General features: G+C 36.7%; 4 protein-coding genes and 1 long non-coding RNA gene across 5 annotated transcripts in view; 3 read left to right on the top strand and 2 right to left on the bottom strand.

Annotated features, from left to right (window-relative positions):
* The window catches only part of twin (CCR4-NOT transcription complex subunit 6-like twin), a 133,853-nt gene extending 124,494 nt beyond the window's left edge, over positions 1 to 9,359 (top strand). The window contains exons 9-12 of the mRNA XM_076120333.1: positions 195 to 419; positions 1,559 to 1,730; positions 2,071 to 2,210; positions 2,526 to 9,359. Coding sequence (XP_075976448.1) covers positions 195 to 419; positions 1,559 to 1,730; positions 2,071 to 2,210; positions 2,526 to 2,605 — 617 coding nt within the window. The 3' untranslated portion in view covers positions 2,606 to 9,359. The remainder of the gene's footprint in view (positions 1 to 194; positions 420 to 1,558; positions 1,731 to 2,070; positions 2,211 to 2,525) is intronic.
* mRpS24 (mitochondrial ribosomal protein S24) lies at positions 9,355 to 10,618 on the bottom strand. Its single transcript, XM_076120337.1, has 4 exons — positions 10,462 to 10,618; positions 10,172 to 10,370; positions 9,875 to 9,975; positions 9,355 to 9,652 (listed from the first exon to the last, which is right to left on the bottom strand). The coding sequence occupies exons 1-4, from the start codon at positions 10,489 to 10,491 to the stop codon at positions 9,464 to 9,466; spliced, it is 519 nt and encodes a 172-aa protein (XP_075976452.1). The 5' UTR covers positions 10,492 to 10,618; the 3' UTR covers positions 9,355 to 9,463.
* Positions 10,619 to 11,055: 437 nt separating this feature from the next.
* On the top strand, positions 11,056 to 14,710 carry LOC142976775 (uncharacterized). Its single transcript, XM_076120332.1, has 6 exons — positions 11,056 to 11,206; positions 11,457 to 12,662; positions 12,860 to 13,441; positions 13,518 to 14,066; positions 14,154 to 14,257; positions 14,492 to 14,710. The coding sequence occupies exons 1-6, from the start codon at positions 11,152 to 11,154 to the stop codon at positions 14,696 to 14,698; spliced, it is 2,703 nt and encodes a 900-aa protein (XP_075976447.1). The 5' UTR covers positions 11,056 to 11,151; the 3' UTR covers positions 14,699 to 14,710.
* LOC142976780 (uncharacterized) lies at positions 13,079 to 14,891 on the bottom strand. Its single transcript, XR_012959676.1, has 3 exons — positions 14,769 to 14,891; positions 13,504 to 13,608; positions 13,079 to 13,203 (listed from the first exon to the last, which is right to left on the bottom strand). It is a non-coding gene; the product is annotated as an uncharacterized LOC142976780 (long non-coding RNA).
* A 440-nt stretch (positions 14,892 to 15,331) lies between these two features.
* LOC142976751 (uncharacterized) lies at positions 15,332 to 18,637 on the top strand. The gene is made up of 6 exons (XM_076120284.1): positions 15,332 to 15,470; positions 15,689 to 16,564; positions 16,671 to 17,279; positions 17,487 to 18,032; positions 18,105 to 18,214; positions 18,411 to 18,637. The coding sequence occupies exons 1-6, from the start codon at positions 15,380 to 15,382 to the stop codon at positions 18,615 to 18,617; spliced, it is 2,439 nt and encodes an 812-aa protein (XP_075976399.1). The 5' UTR covers positions 15,332 to 15,379; the 3' UTR covers positions 18,618 to 18,637.
* The last annotated feature ends 733 nt before the right edge of the window (positions 18,638 to 19,370 follow it).

The raw sequence follows: 19,370 nt of genomic DNA, 5'->3' as shown, positions 1-19,370 counted from the left end.
ACAGAACTTTGAGCAAATAATATGTAAAAATCACTTATTAAGTTAGCCCAGTCCAGTACAAAAAGCTCGATTTTAACACTCCTATGGCACTCAAAGTGCCATACTCCCTATCGTTTGGGCAACCGTCTGCTTAACAACCTGCGTAATAAGTTTTACTTAGATCAAAACTAAGTAAATATATTTAATAATTGCAGGACTACCAACAGATTCATCGATGCTCGGCCAGCCTATCCTAGTATGCACGGCTCACATCCACTGGGACCCCGAGTTCTGCGACGTGAAGCTGATCCAGACGATGATGCTGAGCAACGAGCTGCGCACCATCCTCGACGACTCGGCGCGCACGCTGCGGCTCGCCGGACAACGGGACAACGTGCAGCTACTGCTCTGCGGGGACTTCAACTCATTGCCTGATAGCGGTCAGTATTATTATATTATTTCTTCTTTTATTTTTACCTTTGGTCTACCTGTGTATTTATTAAGTAATAATTCCGTTGTCATGTCCCCCACCGCGTATCGTGGGCTTGGCTCCCACCCAAGAGAAATGCAAGGTGTGAATAAGGGTATTTATTCCGAGTCTGGATGTAATTATTAACAATCGTTACTAAGTCATAGCTGAATCTGAATCTTTTTTTAAGTACCGTTAATAATTTAGTTATTTAGTTGCTAACTGAAGTAGCGCATCCAAATAGCTACTAAGTCTACGTTAAACGTAGGTAGCTTAGCTAAAGGTACTAAAATGACACGTCATTATTATATTCTTGTCACGTAAGTATATTTATTATATGTTACAAGACAATACATTACATCGTTAAATGTACAAACCTGATAAAAGAAGAAAACAAAAAAAAGGTCGAACAAAAAACAAATAGCGGAGACCTAACATCAATAGACTGAATTATAAATGTAGTACTTCAATCGGCTTTCCTTCAATAGGTTCATTACTTATTACGCAAGTCGATGTTCTAAATCGGACGATCAACTAGACGCATTTATCGTTCTGTTCTCATAGGATTATAAATTAACTGTTTTATTGCAATCTTTGTCATTTACGATTCTAAGACAATGATGTACCCCAAATGGAGTTTACGATGTTTGCTAATACACTTTTGTCGACGGTTACAAAATACTTAGTACAGAATATACGGTTGCTTTTATAGAAATACTGAACTAATTTGTCGATTGCTCAATGTCTATTGCCTTTTCGAGTCGTGATAGCTTTCTTGGATTTTATGGTTTTAAATAGTTCATGGTTTTCTATAGTGAGTCAGTTTTTAAGTTAAAAAAACAGACACGTTATGATTATTAGGATCTCTCTTCGGGTATAGGAAACTAGGATTTCCAAAACATGATGCAATTATCGACTTTTTTTATAACAGTGGTGGAGAATTAAAAGTCTACAGAACAATGACATTCCCAAATTGTAAATTTAGCCCCGCTTTTGAAGGAGTAAACTTCTTTTCTTCTACTCTAAAAGTAATAATCCCTATTTCTTAGAAAACTTATCTAGCAGTGCTGGTTGAAAAGTAGAGCTAAAATTATTTTGTTAACATTCTAGGTGTGGTGGAGTTCTTATCGGCGGGCCGCGTGTCGTCGGAGCACCGTGACTTCAAGGAGCTGGGCTACGCGGCGTCGCTGCGCCGCATGCCCGGCTCCGAGCACGAGTTCACGCACAACTTCAAACTAGCGTCCGCCTACAGCGAAGATATCATGCCCTATACTAATTACACGTAAGTATCACTCATACACTTAATATTATAAAAGCGTGTTAAGTTTTAAGTTGATTGTAGGTTTCGGTCGGAGACTTCCGTACCTTGGAGAGCATCAACGAAAGGCGTTGCTCCTAAACTTAGTGTCTCACTGGTGTGTCGGATATTCATCACACCGGGCGAGTAATAGAATACAGAGTGTACCTCTGTTGTAAGTACACACACTCGCACTGTGCTTCGATGAAACTAACCGCCGTAGTCATAAATTCATATATTGTCATTATAAATATGAATTTTATCTTTGTGTTTATTTACAATGCTAGAAATGGTCTTAACTAATATGTATTTTGTTTGTTTCCAGGTTTGACTTCAAAGGTATAATCGACTACATATTCTACAGCAAGCAGTCGATGACGCCGCTCGGCCTCCTGGGGCCACTCTCGCAAGACTGGTTCCGTGAACACAAGGTCGTCGGCTGTCCGCACCCACACATACCTTCAGGTACTCTTCATTCACCAAGTGTTATAGTATTTTTTTTACATTTAGTACATAAAAGCTAAGCATGTTTAGGGTACCATTACTCTATCCCATTACCTTGGTGTAACAATTTTCCTCAGGTATAGTTAAGCTAGCTTCAAGATTGCGGCTGCATTTATGCAGTATAGCTTGAGCACGTGCGCGCGTTACCATGATAAGAACAGGAACGGACTAACGTCGTTTATCATTATCCCTGTAAAATGTTTTCCTTGATACGTTGAATAGCAGATAGAACATTCAATGAAGGACGTAACTAAATTGGTGTATTATGTGTTCCAGATCACTTCCCTCTACTGGTGGAGCTGGAGATGTCGCCGACGGCGAGCGGCAACTCGAACGGTCTGATCGGGCGCAGGTAGCACGAGCCGCGCCCGCGCCGCGCCCGCGACCCCGCGCCCCCCGCCCCCCTCGCGCACCCGCACAAACACTAGCGCCCGGCGGATTGTGTCTCACACACACACACACACACACACCTGGACCTGCGACTCAGGACCACGAGGCTGTACACCAATCGGTACCCTAGCCTACTCCAACGAGGACAAAAATAATAAAGGGACAATTGACAGTACAGCCCCACAGTCCTCAGTTTGAAAAACCTACTACTAGTACAGCTTGCAAACGAAGCGAACGACATACTATAGTGATTGATCCTTTATGACTAAATAATCCTGTGACTTAGTTACTCTCATTACGTAGTCATAAAGGTTTTGATAAAAATAAGCTTTAATATATTACAATAGTTATTACCTGTATATGATATCCACATAATATGCTTTTATATTATAATCCCCTATTTAATATCGCGTTACAAATAATTGATCCTCCCATTTTAACAACGTTTACGTCGTTTACGAGTTGCAATAGTGGTTTGTTTTGCGACACAGGATCGAACTTATTGGAAAAATAGTAATATAGTAATCGACCATATTTTGGCTCACATTGTTTGTCGGTTTTCTCTAACTCGAAGATTTACTAATGATTTTCAGTCGACCTAGTTACTGATTAATAACATGTATTTGCCACATTATCATTTTATGATTAGGCTCATGGAATATTTAGCAACAACTTGCATTCGATTTCTCTTCATCTCTAGTAAAATAAAATTTACTTGACCAACCTTTAAATCAATATTATTCGTAACAAATTTGTTCGAGTCCTGTGTCGTAGTACGGTTCAGTGTTATACAGTCGCGGTACGCCACAATATTTCTTATAGAAGTATTGCAAAGAACCGCGATAAACCTACAATATACTCCGTTATTATTTTCTGTAGTCGTAATAATCCAAGAACACCAACCATATACAAATATCAATAACTAGCTTATGAATCGTTTATGTACAAATAACTTAGTCTTAAGTACTTATTAAAATATCCATCTCATAGAGTGTTTGAAACTTATTTTTGTTGTAACATAGACACAATCCGTCTCAGCGAGTCGACTCTATTTAGTTATAGTTTCAAATGTATTTTGTATACCGTTGCGTGTTGATACCGAACGTCGTTCTCTCTTCACTGGACTGTTAGTACACCTAGTACAATGTTTTATTTCTGTTGACAATGTAATTTTTTTTGCTCAATGTTATAGGCGACAGTTGGACAAGTTAGATAAATCAAATTAGATCTAGTTGTTTAAATGAGAGCGCGGAATATATTTTAATTAATTGTACTGTACGGGTCTGGAAAGGTCTACGTAGATGGTGTTTGTGAATCATGTAAGAATTTTGTTTTTATTTGGAATTTGACTATAGATATCAGGGTAATGGCACTATGACTATCGTACAGGGAATAAACTGAGTACTAATAATAATATGTTACTTAACAAATGTATAGCGCGTGTCCGCACAAGTGCTCATCGAACGAACATAGACTCGCACGTTGTTGCGAACACGCGCTGTGAATACGTTGTGTTTACATATTTGATTGTGGATTGTCTCACAGCGCCATCTTACGGGAACAAAGTTGACAGAACCTGCTATAGAAACACCGCCAACTTGTTACTTCAACATAGAAATGATTCGTTTCTATGTTGGAGTGCGCGACGTATCGAGCGGTACATGCGAACAACCGTTCCGCACTTTCATTCTAAACTCGTAGTTCAAACAGTAGTTAAAGTTTATGTTTCAGTGAACAGATAACGGGCCGTAGTGTAGTATTATACTAGTTAAATGCATGAAAGTTTAACCTGATTACAATAAAAAGAAATGTTCTGGCAGTGATTATGTATGTTAGTTTAGTGTGTGGCGAAATTGAGTGCAATTGTTTATAACGAATCTGATTAAAATTATATAGTTGTAATTTTAAATATCGATTCAATAAAATATGAATGAACTAAATTGATACCTACGCTTATTGTGTCAATAAAATTGTAATAGAAATCATAAAGATAAATATTTTTTCAGTCGATTACGACAACCATTTTACGCTTAGTTTTGCGATGTAATATATTATACAGTTGAGGAATACAATGCAAAGTACATAAACGATGTCTGGGGAAAGTAATAATAGTCGCGGCATGGCAACAGTACACTTATAGCATAGTCGAGAATAACAAATAGTCACCTACTAAATTGTATAGCACAGTCTTATTCATACTTACTACTCTCCTTTTTTAACTCCAAAATTTTGCAGCGTTATCAATCTCCGAAATGTTTTACCAATAACAAGTTGTTACGATTTTGGACGTGTCACGTGTCTCAGCTCGTTCAATGTAAATATAATAATTTGTTTAAATTTTACAACTACCTTTGACTAGTCATGTACTTACATCTCTATTAGTCTATGTCGGTTTGTCTGTCTTTATCTAACTCAATGTCGCACTCTCTGACATCGCTAGGAATTTAAAATTGTTACTCTTTTTAAGGGTTGTTTCGGTCTATTAAGAATATAATTTTAACACGTACTTCCTTATCGATGTGTGTGTTACAAACGTCCATTTACCAATTAGTGATCTAAATTCCTCCACTGTATATTATTTAGATGATATTTTTTATTCTGGGATAATTATGCAATGTACGTGATTGTGTGGGTGGCGAGTGCCGGCGATTGACCGACCGGTCGAGCGATCAGTCGGGCGATCAGTCGCCGGTGCTCGGCGTGTTGTACTCGTGTTGTGGGATCAGTGAGACTGTATGTTCTGTGTTTAGACGTCGCTTTATACTTAGCACTCAACTAGTTTGTTTACTTGTCGTGTGCCAACGCTGTAAATAGTGTTGTTGGGTGTGCACGAGCTAACTTACAACCGGTCATCTACACAACTTGCAAAATGCCTTATAAATATCCCCCCCATAGACCTCTTATAGTGATGATATCGATATAGTTCTTATTTATGATCTTATAGAAAATAGATATATAGACAATGTCAACATTAGTTATAGAAGATGTTATTGCTTGCAAGTTGTTAAGAAGGCCGGTGCACTCGTCGTATACAAAGCGCGATTTAGTTGGTACTATACGCGGCCGGGTTTGTAACATAGCTATCATAAATCTTTAATAATGTAATAGAATTATTTTTGATACTTAATTATCTATTATAAAGTTTTATAGAGAGACCATTGTTGAATCTAACACTGCCTATGAAGTGACATCACGTGTGTGCAATAAATGATGAATATCTTAAGTGATAACGTGTGATAGGGTGTCGTATCATTAGTTAATTGTGTAATACAGACGTGAGCCTCTGTCACGTGAGCGTGTCATCTACACGAACAATGTACACATTGTGATGGTTAGGTTTGTTCTATTTTATTTGTGTTAGTCGTTGCGGGTCTAATACACAGTCTAACAAGAAGTTTGATGTAAAACTGCAGAAGAATATATACTTATTAATAGAGGTGATTATAAAGACATGTACGTAGAGTCGGGCGTGTCTGCCGAGTGCCTTCGTCCGCAGGTGCCGAGCCCACGGGAACACCTGCGTCTGTTTCAATAGGATTTCTTATAGCTCATTCGTGTCTTCGCAAGGAGATGGTACACACAGTCGTTTTCATTCAATTGGTTCGCTACATCCCAAGTCTCCAGTGTTACGTAAACTTCTTGTCTTCTCAGGCTGTCTCACTGATCGATAAGTGTTAAGTGGTTTAGGTATTAGACGGCATTTGCTAAGTATAGTAGACTCGATGACGTTCGGTTCCGTTGTCGCGGTACAGTCGTGCGGTGTCGGCGTTGAACAAAGCCGGCGAATGTCGGTGTTAGGTTAATTTGGCATCGAGTGTACCAACAAACTACTCAGCGAGAAGTATTCCCTCAGCCTCCCCCTCTGTGACCCTCCCCCTCCTTCTACCTGTCCCCCGTGAGTTTTAGACGTCTGTCTGCGTATGTAAGTGGAGCGTTGTTTAGCTTAGTGTAAGTCTTGAGTTCTTTTTACGAATGGTCTCCTTCCGCGGCCAGTCGCCACCGGACGCCTCCTCTTAGATTTAATTAGGTTATATTATGTGACGATCGAGTACCTCCTCCACATTTGAATAAAGTATCTTTGTTTCACAAATTATTTCTCTTTAGCTTTTAAGGCTCGGTTTGATTTTGTCAAAACACGTTCAGTATTTGGTGAAGTTGTTGCGTGAGGTTCGTTAAATTCGCGAAACGTCCGTAGATGCATTTTATTTGGTAGTAGTAGTAAGTTTCGTTGTGGGCGGTGTCGGGAGGCGTCCGACGGCGGGCCTGCATGTCATGTATGTAGTGTGTAGCGGGTATAGCATACTGGCGTAGTACAAATGTTGGAGTGAGTGGCGTGTGCATTGTGCTGATCGTGCAGACATGTACAGAGATGCCTCGTTGTGAAGCGTTACTTGTTTCATCGGAATACCTAGTGATATTTACAACAAATCGAATCACCTATATATATAGTAAAGGTAAACTATTTGGACCACTGCATAGTTGTATCTACGCTTATTTTTGTCATCTCCATCGGAATTATTTATATCGAATGATTGATTTTGAATATTTTTTATTCAGTATATTATATTATTATTATGTATATCAAACGACAGGTGCTGTTGTATTTAATTTTTAATGTTACTAATGCGATTGTGATAGGGATACGTCTCTCTTGTAATCTATCTGATGTATTGTGAAGGAAAATTAAGCCAAATCATAAAAAGGGTATATTGAATTATTACTTTTAGGATAAATGGAGTTAAAATGAAGTTTTATACGAATCAAATTTTACTACTGACGCTGTATAATTTTTCTAAGTACAGTAGATTTTAAAATCATATCATGGTGATCTTGTTCTAGTACTGGTGTAAATTATATTGTAGTAGATATATAAGAGTGTTGTGAGTGGGACGTTGAGGCGGGCCCGGCGCGGCGAGCACAAACGCAGAGATTCCTACAATAAGTCTAAAGTTAATATAATAACTATTTACACTGAGCCCGGGCGCCACTTCAACGTCCGTTTTCCAATTTGCCTTCGTCACTCTACGATTTCAAATGTTAAATTTAAGTTAACACAAGTATTCGGATCGATCCAATGTTTTTCCATCTCAAAAATATCACGTTTAGATGTTTAAAATGTAGTGAGTATTTTTGCATTTACCGTGTTGTCAGTAATTATACAATATCTTATGAAGCATAATATAACATAGCTGCAATCAGTCGAACTCGGAATAATAGTAATATTACAATAGACACAAACGTTAACTTCTAAGATTTGGCTTTACATGATTCATAATAGTGAGTAATACTTACGCGCGGTACTCACGAGTCACTCTGTCACATGAGTTACAGTTATACAGTATTCAAACAAACCAACAGAACACAAGCACGATGCGTAAGTATCGCTTATGAATAATCTAGAGCTTTATTGCAACAAGTTTATCTTATTTGTAGAACATATATGATCTCTTTATTTTTAATAGAATTTTGATGGACATTTTTACTTAATAGTTTTAGCAGTGTGTAGCGTTGAAATAGGAATTTATATCGCACATTACATTTGTTATATTCCACTATAGGTATATTAAATTTGTTAATTTACTAAAACTGATGCCATCCAAAATTGTGAAACTCACTTTTTGTTCGCGTCGTTGAAACATCCCAGTACTTGTCGTGTTTGATCGTGTTTTAAATATCTCACCTTGTCACCAACGTTTATTCCTTTTGGAATCATTATAATTTGTACATATCTGTATTATATGTTCATGTTTCATCATGTAAATATTCAGGCTTCCGTGTTTATATGAATATTATTGAATATTGTTAACGTGGCCGGGTCGGGAAGCTTCAACGATGCCGCTAAAGTTTTGGATAGTGATTCGAATTAACCACGAGAAGCCTTCATGTTGTGTGTATATTTAATTTGTAAATATGTAATTTCGATAACAATTAATGCTAAACAACGAGCGAGCCGTCGCATAATGTCAGCCGTTTGGACTTCTGCGCACACTGAGAACCAACAGACAGCCACGGAACAGTCACCGTTAGCCTTGTTCGTCTTCACTATTACAAACGTGTATCTCGATTCTCGACAGACATTCCACAGGCACCGAATTAGCTCAATATGAAAGACTGTTTGAGACTTTAAAAAATAATATCATGATAATGAAGAAATATTTTCTGAAGCACCTTAACAAGTTTACAAAATGTGTTTTATGGTGATTTAATGATAAGATCGCAATGTTTAACTCACTAGTATGTAAGGACAAATGCTTTACGACACTGTGATAGACAATACAAATTTACCTGAGAGAGACACCATAGGCATTTATGAGAAAAATTAGAGAAATTGTCTTATGAAAATGGAATGTTACATGTACTCTCAGTTTTAGAAACGAACACCGCTTGGATTTGTGAATGAACACTGTTACGAACGAACCTTATTGACGGTAGTTTTGAACACAGGCAGAGTTATATTTCAAAACTACAGAAATAATCACAAAATCAATCGGTGTTTTGTTCGCGTTAAGTGTAAAAAGATCTATAAAAGTACAAAGCGTATGTGCAGAAGTTCGGTCGCGGCTCGATCAGTGTTGGAGCGGTGATGTGCGCGTGCGCATGTGTGTGTGCGATGTGTGGCAGTTGTTGTGTATGTGCGGCCGCGCGGCCCGCGTCTCGCTGTTCTGTTTGTTGATACATTATGTATATTTGAAGGAATCAAAAATTATAAGATGAATTTTATTGCTTGCCTTTTATTTAAGACAACCCCAAACATCAATCAATTACTAAGTTCTATTTACATAGATTTTCATAAAGCTAAATTACACTACAATAGAATTAACAGATTAAATATACTTGAACACGACATCTTTGAAGCTGTCAACAGTCTGGAGCTCTAGTGTGACAGGACATTGCAACCAGTTGGCCAATAGTTCCTCAGTGTAGCCAAGAAGGAAGTACATTTTAGTAGGCGACACTGCGCGCCTGATGATTGCCGCCACTCTAATGTGATTGAACTGACGCTTAATAATCACCTGAAATATAACAGACAAATACATTATCAATTGAATCTAATGTATTTGATTTAGGATATGATGATAATTGAAACAAGCATAAAGAAAAACTGTCAAAATCCATTCTGCCACTAAATGATTAGCAGTTGACATTATGTTTTGAACTGACAATAATATTATCACAATTTTAAAATTTTTACTAACATGGATTTTGAAGAAGAATATGAGCTGTTGTAATCTTACCTCACTACAAACAAGGCCATGCCAAGTGCCAGTCATGAATCTTCTGATAAACTCATCTTCTACAGCTGTCTCAGAACGACGGAGTCCATCCTTCAAGTTTGCTAGAAATAAGAGAATGGTATTTATTGTAAAAATCAAGTAAATACAACTATAGTTTCGTGTTCGTAAAGCCTAAAAATTTATCTTGGCCAGCGTAGTGAACTCAAGGCCTAACCCTTCCCCATTTGGGACGAGGCCTTTGCCCAGCAGTGGGACAGATATGGTTTAAAATGCGTTATATAATTCAGTAACACTTACATGTATTCCAAGAGTTCCATGATTTACGGTGAGCGATGTAATGCGGTGGGTTTGCCATTTCATAAGTGAGCGGTCTGTCGCGTTTCTTCGTGATCCTGTATTTTCCCGACACTACCCTGCAGAGGGGAGCTGAAGTGTGCAGCTGTGATGCCAACACTGGGGAGCATTGTGATATGATACTTGCCGTACCCAAACTAGACTGTAAACATGAAAATCGAGAGTAAAAACGTTATTAAAATAATACCCAAAAAATCATTCAATTTGCTAGATTTTTAAGTCAAACAACTAACCTGTGCTAGTTTAATAATGGAAGTATTCATATCTACTTCTAATATGATACAAATAAGTCACAGATAACTAGAAACTAGGAAACCAAAATATAATCAGATGGAAGTGAACTTTTGAGGTTATGTTATTGAATGTCAACTGTCAAGTAAAATTATCAATGACAGTTGTAATTGCCTGTGTTGCCACTTGATATATGTTTTATTTACATTTTGATTGTAACTAACTCCTTGTTATAAATACTTTAATAATTGTCATGTAACGGATATTTTGACCACAGTAGACCGTTTGAATAAATACTTGACGTAGAGCTAGAACAAGCTCAAGTCTGTGGGGCTACTGTTGTTAAGAAACCTACGCACTACGTAAAAAAGTAAAAACCTAAAACTTTAGCAGGACTTAGAAAACTAAGGTCACATATTAACACAACGCTGAAATCCTTAAAACATAGGTACCTAATAGAGCCAATTAAATAATCCTAAACGTGTTTTTCATTACTATACGCATTATATAAGCTTTAATCGTTAATCAATTTAAGTACTTCTAGTCCATGTATGCGCCCATTTTAATCGTTGTGCTAAAACCAATAAAACACTGATTAATTTTATATCTCATAGCCATTAACATTATGCAACATACACTCATTCCAAATGGGTATTATTGGCAAAACGAGTCGGTAAATATACTACACCAAGATGAAAGATTTTATTTTCCTTCTAGTTTTGTTAACTTCAGGATATTACAGCTCCGGTAAATATAATATAATTTAATATTGATTTCTATAGTCGTAAATTTAAGTTTTCTAAGCAAATAGACCGTGAAATGGGATCGTTGGTACATGCTTCGAATATTTCGGATCAGGTACGATTTACCTTATGATCCTGACTTACGAGCAGCTATTCTGTGCTGTCCTTATTATAGAATTTATTACCAAATCTATCGTTAATTGGAATATTTTGTAACATATACTCATTAATTGACTCAATTATGAACATTTAAGCGGAAGAAACAAACGTTGATAATACTGAGGCTACGACTATCTCCGACGTGACAAGAATTTCTGATACAACAACTCATTCTGTACCCACAACCGTGGTTACTGATTCGAAGTCTGCAGCTGATGCGAGCACGATGTCTGACGCTGCCAAAGGAGATGCAGTTACGGTATCCAGCGCAGCTACGGTATCCGTTGCAAGTACTGTATCTGATGCAAGCACAGTCTCTGATGCAAGTACAGCATCTGATGCCAGTACGTTACCTGATGCGAGCACAGTACCCGATGCAAATTCCGTGTCTGATTCAAAACGGATATCTGGAGACAGTACAGGAACTGATGCAGGCACAGTCTCATCTGCAAGTATGGTGCCTGATGCTAGCAAGCTATCTGATGCGACGGTATCTGACACACACACGGTCTCTTCTGCAAGTGCGGTATCTGCTGCAAGCACGATCTCAGCTTCAAGTACGGTCTCTGATGCAAGTACGACATCTGTTACACAATCGGTATCTGGTGTGATACCATTAAATAGTAACAAGAAAGATAGCATGAAAAATGGTACGACAACATCGACAAAGAAAGATGTTACAATAAAACGACCTAAGAAAAACAGTGTTACTAAAAAACCCAAAGTCAATACCTTGTCGCCTAGAAGAAAGAATGAAAACAAGAATCAAAAGTCAACCAGTAAACCCAAAAAGTACAACTCAAAGAAAGAAATTATTAAGAAAATCAAAAACAAACTAGACACCCTTGCAAAAATAGCGGCGGATCGTTCAAAGGGGATTAAAACTCAAAAAGCGAGAGATGAATATGTACAGAAGATCGAAAATAGAATTAAAAAGATTGACATTCCGGGATCTTCTTCAGATAATTTCAAAAAGATGCTCATAAAAGGATTTAAACAGTCAGTAAAGAAACAATCTGCATTAAATTCGCGTCGCATCGAAGGCACCGTGGCAAATAACACTAAGTACACGTACAATATAGAAACACGTTTCCAGAAAAGTAATTTACATCCTAAACAAAAGTTTAGGGAGACTATAGTTATTTCTGCTTGTGATGAGATCGTAGGAGGTATATGTCGTCGTATAAAAGCCTTGCAAACATTTTCCTGCGGAGATAACATAAATCTAACTGTAGATAAGTTATGCGACGGTGTAACTGACTGTTATAACGGAACAGATGAAATTAACTGCACGAGTCAAGGTATTTAATCAGTTCTTCTAATTTTTTTACACGAGATACTTTAATTAACGAGATAATATTATCAATGCAATAAAATCTATACAAGAAAGGAACTACTGATCAACGTGAATTGGTTTTTATGTTTTATTTTTGTGTAAGATGACGACGTTATGTCGGAACTGTACCTCTTATTCCATATAAAATGTCTTATATTTCAGCGTCTGCCAAGACGAAAGAAGTGATCAAGCTGATAGAAGACATAACTAAATCAATTACCATTGACTGTTTACCCACGTCCCAGTTATTCTCACTTTACAAGGGAGACTTGAGAGATATGTTAAGTGCGCAGTGGGAATTCTACAAAAGCTACATGTACTTTGTATCTCCATCAAAAATGAATGCTAATATTTTCGGTGTCATGAATCAAACTTACCAGCTCGGCACAGCTATAAGCTCATTAATGTCCATATTGGAAGGAACACTTTGTATAAATATTGAAGTTGTTCAAATGAGGGACATAGCCAGCTCGTTTCCAAATACAGAAGTCTTTCAATTAGAAGAACTAAAAAACAGTGGTTATGATTTTAGCGATTGGTCTCCAACCTCGTGCATTTGTAATGGAGATGTTTGTAAATCAGATAACTGTGATTTTCGTTGTAAACTTATATGCTGGCAGAAATATAGCCTGAATCATTGGGGATGTGCGTCGATTAGTGGTGACACAAGCATCTCTTTGGATTTGGTTTGTGATGGTAAATTGGATTGTATTGATAAAACTGATGAAGAGTCGTGTACCCCAAGTAAGTCTTTGATTTAGCTAAATAAAATAAACTGTCGCCTCTGTAACTAAGTCTAACAATACCTTTTGCGTTGTAGCTTCATTTGCCTTCAAATATCAAGCGAACTCCTTCTTCAATCTCTTGATGGAAGAATTATCTTCAAAATCAACAGCTGCTGCATATGAATACTGTAGAAAAAAAATCTTCACTTTAATTAAGTTTGTATACACTCTGCAAAAACTATCGACGGATCCGAATGTAGATACCAAAGCTATTGTATCCACTCGGAACAAGTATTTCAGAACTTTAGTCGATATTTATGAGGATACGATGGAAAAAACTTCGAATATGGAAAAGTTGGATAAGACGCATGACGTCCTGCTTTTGTTAAATGAAAAAATGATTGATGCTTTGAAGCGTTCGCACACAGGGAACGAGAACGTTACTTCATCGTCTGGATGTTACTGCAGGAATGATACTTGTGCGGTCTTATGGTGTTCGCCAGAATGCACCGCACGTTGTCTCGTTGAACCTGAGCTCGCTCAATTTTCATGTAACACCACTGACGAGTATGTACCTTTACAAGCTGTTTGTAACGGCAAACCTGATTGTTCCAATGAAGAAGATGAAAAAGATTGCAGTAAGGGTAAGTTAACTGCTGAAGTTTATAACGTCAAATAACGTGTGTTACTAAATGTTGTTATTTGTATTCAAACATATTATTATTTTCCAGAAATTTGTCGTACCCACCACTTGCTCGTACTAAGTAATAAATTGAGTTCTTTAAAAACTCAGGGCACTGGATTAGGAGGGACTCTAATAGGTTGGAGGGATAAGGTGAGTTAAAATTATCATGTAGGTACCCTATCATTAAAAATTGATGAGATGAGAATGAGATGACTTCATATGACGATAGTAGGTAATAGCCAAATTTTATACTTCTTTATAAGTAGCGATTATCTTATGACGGAGTTGGTACGTTATCCGACACTAATCCGTATGACTGTAAGTAACTGGTACTTAGTTTGGTAAAGAAATCAACATAGAATGAGTTTTTACTGACGATTACAGGCAATTGAATTCTTAAAATCTGTGGGTTCCGCTGTAAGGCCTGATCACAAAATGATAGTAAACATCGCGAGCAGTATACTTCAAGACCTAGTGACCGCATACACAACAATGAAAGGTAATGAAAAGATCAACTTGAATCAGGCACTGCAACAACTGAAACTAATCTCTGGCATGGTGATGCAAATGTTGAAGTCTTGCAAAAAATAAAATATATTTAATAGACTGTTACTGAGTTTCACTAAGTTTGCAAAGAATAAAGAAAGTGAAATCCTTGTACCTTCATAGAACCTCCCAAGTGGCCCCCTTTCTATATAAGCAATGAATGACAAAAATTAATAGTAATAAAAGCGCTTTCAAATTAGTATGGTCATATTGTTGTAAAGACGCAAAAAAAGCCTACTGGAATCTTTTGACAAAGACATAACCCAGATTTATTACTGTTAAGTTATTTTTCAACATGTCTGAATATGTATGTATGTATGTACTTTTTGTTATTTGAGTATAAATTTAAAATACTCTGGTCAAAATGGCGTAATGCCGTAATGGCGTAAAGCAATGCTAGTCTTTTAATAAGCATAGCAGCGAACATATATTCAATAAAAACTTGAAAAAAAAAAGTAAACCTGCTCCCTATAAAATTTATTGGTTTCAATTATTATGTTTTAAAAACTAATATCTGTAAATATAGCATACATCACGCTTGATAAACCCGAAGGCTTAGGCAGAGGTGTGTAAATATTAAAAATAATTATTATATAATACAACCAACGAAACAGTCATTAAAAATAATTACATTCTGAATGTTATAGGTTGTTTTTACTACCTCTTTAGTAAGTATATAAACACGTATATTTAGTTTAAGGGGTCACCTCGAGAAGCTTCGATTCAATGCATTTCTTCGTACAACACAAAGAAATGCATTTATTGGGAGCTTGCTTAGTTCTTACAGCTGTATTCACTTCAGCATTTTGTAGTTCTGGTAAATATACAAATTTATATAAGTATTTATATGTATATCCTCTGTACCTTTTTATTAATTTTATATCAGATCATCAAAATTATGAAAATCTAAGGGCTACTTTTGTAAATGTAGTTTAGTATTCAGTTATTAACTATTGCTATTGATAAATCCCGCCAACAGTCAATAGAAGTATACCCGTACTATGTACAAATACATACGTATCTTATATTTCTTAGAGGAAGTCACAAGTCCTGCCGGCAACGTAAAAGCCTTGATTATTCGTGAAATTATGAAAAAAGTATCTAATTTAACGCTAGATTCATTATCGAATGTGCCGGATGATAAAAAAGAGAAGGTTTTGAAAAAGATCGAAAACAAATTGAAACTTTCTGCTAGTGGTTTGGCAGACGGTCAGAAATACATTAAGTTTATCATGGACGAATTCAAGCGTAAAGCGTTCGCGAAGAAACCACATTACAAGAAACAGTTCGATACTAATGAAAAATCCGCTCATCATAGTAGTTTGAGAAGTAACAAAGAAGTCGTTAACAGTAACATGTCGGACACCAGAACAAAAGAAGAAGTAATAAGTGATATAGCAAATAAAATAGAGTCGATGGCTAAGATATATTTGAAAGAAACTCAAACTTTAGCAGAAAAGAAATCAATTTTGCACAAAATCGAAAGAAGGATCCTGGAGTCTTCAAAACGCAAACACTTGCAGATCCACAAAGAGCACAATGCACTTAAGGCATACACTAATCTTATTACTCAGGGGCTCGAAGTGACGATGAAGAAGTTATTAAAAGTAAGTGCACGACGAATGAGTGCTATTGGTCGAAGAAATGATATGAAGAGTGACTTAAGTGAAGATGATAAACTACTAAACGATATTGATCAGATAGATCAATACAAAAAGTTTTTCTCCGAACTTTGGAAGGAGACTTCAATTGATCCGCACTGTGAAGACAATGTAGATGACATTTGTGTTCGTATTAAGGCACTGAGTACCTTGCCTTGTGGAGATGGAAAAGTAATATCTTTAGAGCAACTTTGCGATGGTGTATCAGATTGCTGGACTCTTGCAGATGAAACTAACTGTCAAAAACAAGGTTTGTATTAAATTTTTACAAGAATGATAGACAATGTCATAATATTTTGAGGGTTGTGAATAAATAGAAAGTTGGTTAGAGTTAGTAAAATAAATTATATTTGCAGCGGCTGGAAAACTTCAGCAAGCAATTGAAATTATGACTGATGTAGATGAATCTATCAGCAAAAAATGTTTAAAACCAATAGTTGAACCTGACTTCGGGACTCTGTCAAATCATCACTTCATTTTACGTGGTATGTTAGACTCCCAGATGCAATTGATTGAAAATTACGAGTCGGTTAGAGCTAAAGCACCATTCAAGGCTCATGGAGACAATGATGCGTTTTTGATGAAAAAGATTATTGGAGACATCGGTAAATTGGTGACAACTTTGTCGTATTCAATGGAAGGAGTCTTATGTTTACCACAAGAGGAAAAAACTAAATTTTCTAACATATCACGCAGAGGTATACATCTCAAGGGAGATGAGAATATGGATTACGCGTCTGAACTATATGATCATGGATGGTTGCCCAGGTCATGTACTTGTAAAGGTCACGTATGTAAACTTGACAACTGCGACCCTCGTTGCAAACGTGTGTGCTGGCAGAAATACAGTTTGAATCACTGGACGTGTCAATCTTTGTCTGGAGACAGCAGTATCTCTTTGGATTTAGTATGTGATGGTAAAATAGACTGTTATGATGAATCTGATGAAACATCGTGTAAGAAAGGTGAGTGACGCCAGTATCCATAAAGTACTTAATTTGACTGAATCACAGATAGAAGCTAACTAATCGTAGCTCAATGACTTTGGTTTTTCCGTTGTTCAAATACAACATTCATAAAGATTATCTTAACCGCAATTCTACACGGCTTTACTATTGTATATTCCGGTTGTAATTTTAAAGCATTCTTTATCAACGAAAAATGATTTTCAGGTTCCTCTATTTCAAAATCTGACGTCAATGAAGAGTATGATAATTTAATACAACTTCTGTCCCTGAAATCTATGTCAGTTGATTATGAAAATAGTCGAAGTAAAATCGCAGCGCAGATTAGTTTGGTGCGTCAATTACAGAAGCTAACTACGAAATTAGAAGTCGATATACATGCCGTAAAGATACTTAGAAACCAGTTCTTTACAAAACTCGTAAACATGTATAAGGATATGCTGGAAAAGTCTAATCTGGAAGCATTAGATCATTCTTACGACTATTTACTTTTGCTAAATAAGAAGATGCTAGATGCTTTGAAACTCTCTCACACGGGGAACGAAATTGTTATATCACCTTCTGGATGTTATTGCAAGAACGGGACATGCGCGCTTTTGCGGTGTTCTCCAAAATGTGTGACCACATGTTCTGTAGAACCTGTGCTTACTAAATATTCATGTGCTGATCATGAAACGTTTATACAAATAAAAAGCGTTTGTAACGGGAAACTAGATTGTCCAGGTGGAGATGACGAAAGAAATTGTAGCAAGGGTAAGAGAAAATTGAGTAACGTGATAAGAAAATTACTGGGTATTTCTTAACTTGATTTTGACGTTTTCACAGAGGCGTGTCGAGGACATCATTTAGTTATGCTGAGACACAGTCTACAAAACGTAGGGTCTTCTCTAAATGGTACGAATCTAGGGGAAGTTATAAACGATTGGAAGACGAAGGTAAGACGGTTATTTCAAGAGATGATTACGTACAAAATTCCTTTCTAAAAACGTCTCGTAGAATGGGAGCGGCTAAATAATGTTCTGTTTTATCCACTCACAGATGATTTAAAACTCGATTGTGAGGGACAGTAAATTAATTAAATAGTTTGTTTTATTATTCAGACAGTCAAATTATTATAATAATCATTTCTAGGTAACGGCATCATTGATAATCGCAGAGAGGAAGGAGAGGCCCAACCACAAGATTCTAGAAAATACGATCGGCGGAGTCCTTCGTGATTTAGTGACGGCATACTCATCACTGACTGGTGCAAGGAAAAATAACCCTGACCACGCGTTGAAGGAATTTAAAAACATATCTGATATTGTTATGAAAACACTTAAACATTGTCGAAATTAACTTAAAACTGTTACTAAAAAGTATTTTCTTTCATCATTATACATTAGAACATAATAATTATTTCTTAAGAACTCATTCTGACTAACTGAACTGAACTAAGCTAAAGATCTCGATCTCGAATAAACACAAGAGTTAAAAGGCAATTTTTGAGTTCAATACTCTTGTTCGAGCTGAAACTGAAAGCCAACGGGGCATTGTGCTACGTGTGTAATTTTACATGCACATACGTGTAACTTAGCCAATCTAAGTTGGATTTCTATTAATATTATATGTCTTGATAACAAATTTTAAAATGAATCGGTAGAATTGAGAAATACGCAATCAATATAAAACTACCTTTTATAGTCACAACCGCATAAATGTTTATCATAAACTAGTACACTATTGGGCATTCAAACGTAACGGTTTTTATAACCGTCGACATTATGATTACACCAACTTAAAGTATGTAGGGAAGAAAATAAATACAAGGTTTGTTTTTTTTGAGTTTATTTATTCTTTACCGTCGGAGACGTATATAGTAACCGTTTATCATGTGTATAGGATAAAACATCAGGCGAGCATCATGTACTCCGCACCGGGACCACTCTCACTGCTGACAGTGGCGCGTGCACCTGCGCGCGCATCCAACCAGTGTTACAAGAGCCCCCGCACATAAGATCTTCACTATTTTATAAAAACTGCTAGTTTTTATCATTTACTCCCAACAAAGGTAAGAACGTTGGTCTACTATAAGTTTTGACATCGTGGCTA

The sequence above is a fragment of the Anticarsia gemmatalis genome, chromosome 11 (assembly GCF_050436995.1).
Source record: "Anticarsia gemmatalis isolate Benzon Research Colony breed Stoneville strain chromosome 11, ilAntGemm2 primary, whole genome shotgun sequence".
Classification (NCBI taxonomy): domain Eukaryota; kingdom Metazoa; phylum Arthropoda; class Insecta; order Lepidoptera; family Erebidae; genus Anticarsia; species Anticarsia gemmatalis.
The sequence above is the reverse complement of the archived record's forward strand: the minus strand, read 5'-3'. Positions and strand labels throughout refer to the sequence as shown.

Coding starts and splice junctions, on each gene's coding strand:
- LOC142976751 (XM_076120284.1), top strand. CDS start 15,380: ATGCATTTCTTCGTACAACACAAAGAAATGCATTTATTGGGAGCTTGC. Junction 17,280..17,486: donor TGAAACATCGTGTAAGAAAG/GTGAGTGACGCC, acceptor AATGATTTTCAG/GTTCCTCTATTTCAAAATCT. Junction 18,215..18,410: donor TAAACGATTGGAAGACGAAG/GTAAGACGGTTA, acceptor AATCATTTCTAG/GTAACGGCATCATTGATAAT.
- LOC142976775 (XM_076120332.1), top strand. CDS start 11,152: ATGAAAGATTTTATTTTCCTTCTAGTTTTGTTAACTTCAGGATATTAC. Junction 13,442..13,517: donor TGAAGAGTCGTGTACCCCAA/GTAAGTCTTTGA, acceptor TTTGCGTTGTAG/CTTCATTTGCCTTCAAATAT. Junction 14,258..14,491: donor TAATAGGTTGGAGGGATAAG/GTGAGTTAAAAT, acceptor TGACGATTACAG/GCAATTGAATTCTTAAAATC.
- mRpS24 (XM_076120337.1), bottom strand. CDS start 10,491: ATGAATACTTCCATTATTAAACTAGCACAG. Junction 10,371..10,461: donor CCATTATTAAACTAGCACAG/GTTAGTTGTTTG, acceptor TCATGTTTACAG/TCTAGTTTGGGTACGGCAAG. Junction 9,653..9,874: donor ATGGCCTTGTTTGTAGTGAG/GTAAGATTACAA, acceptor GTTATATTTCAG/GTGATTATTAAGCGTCAGTT.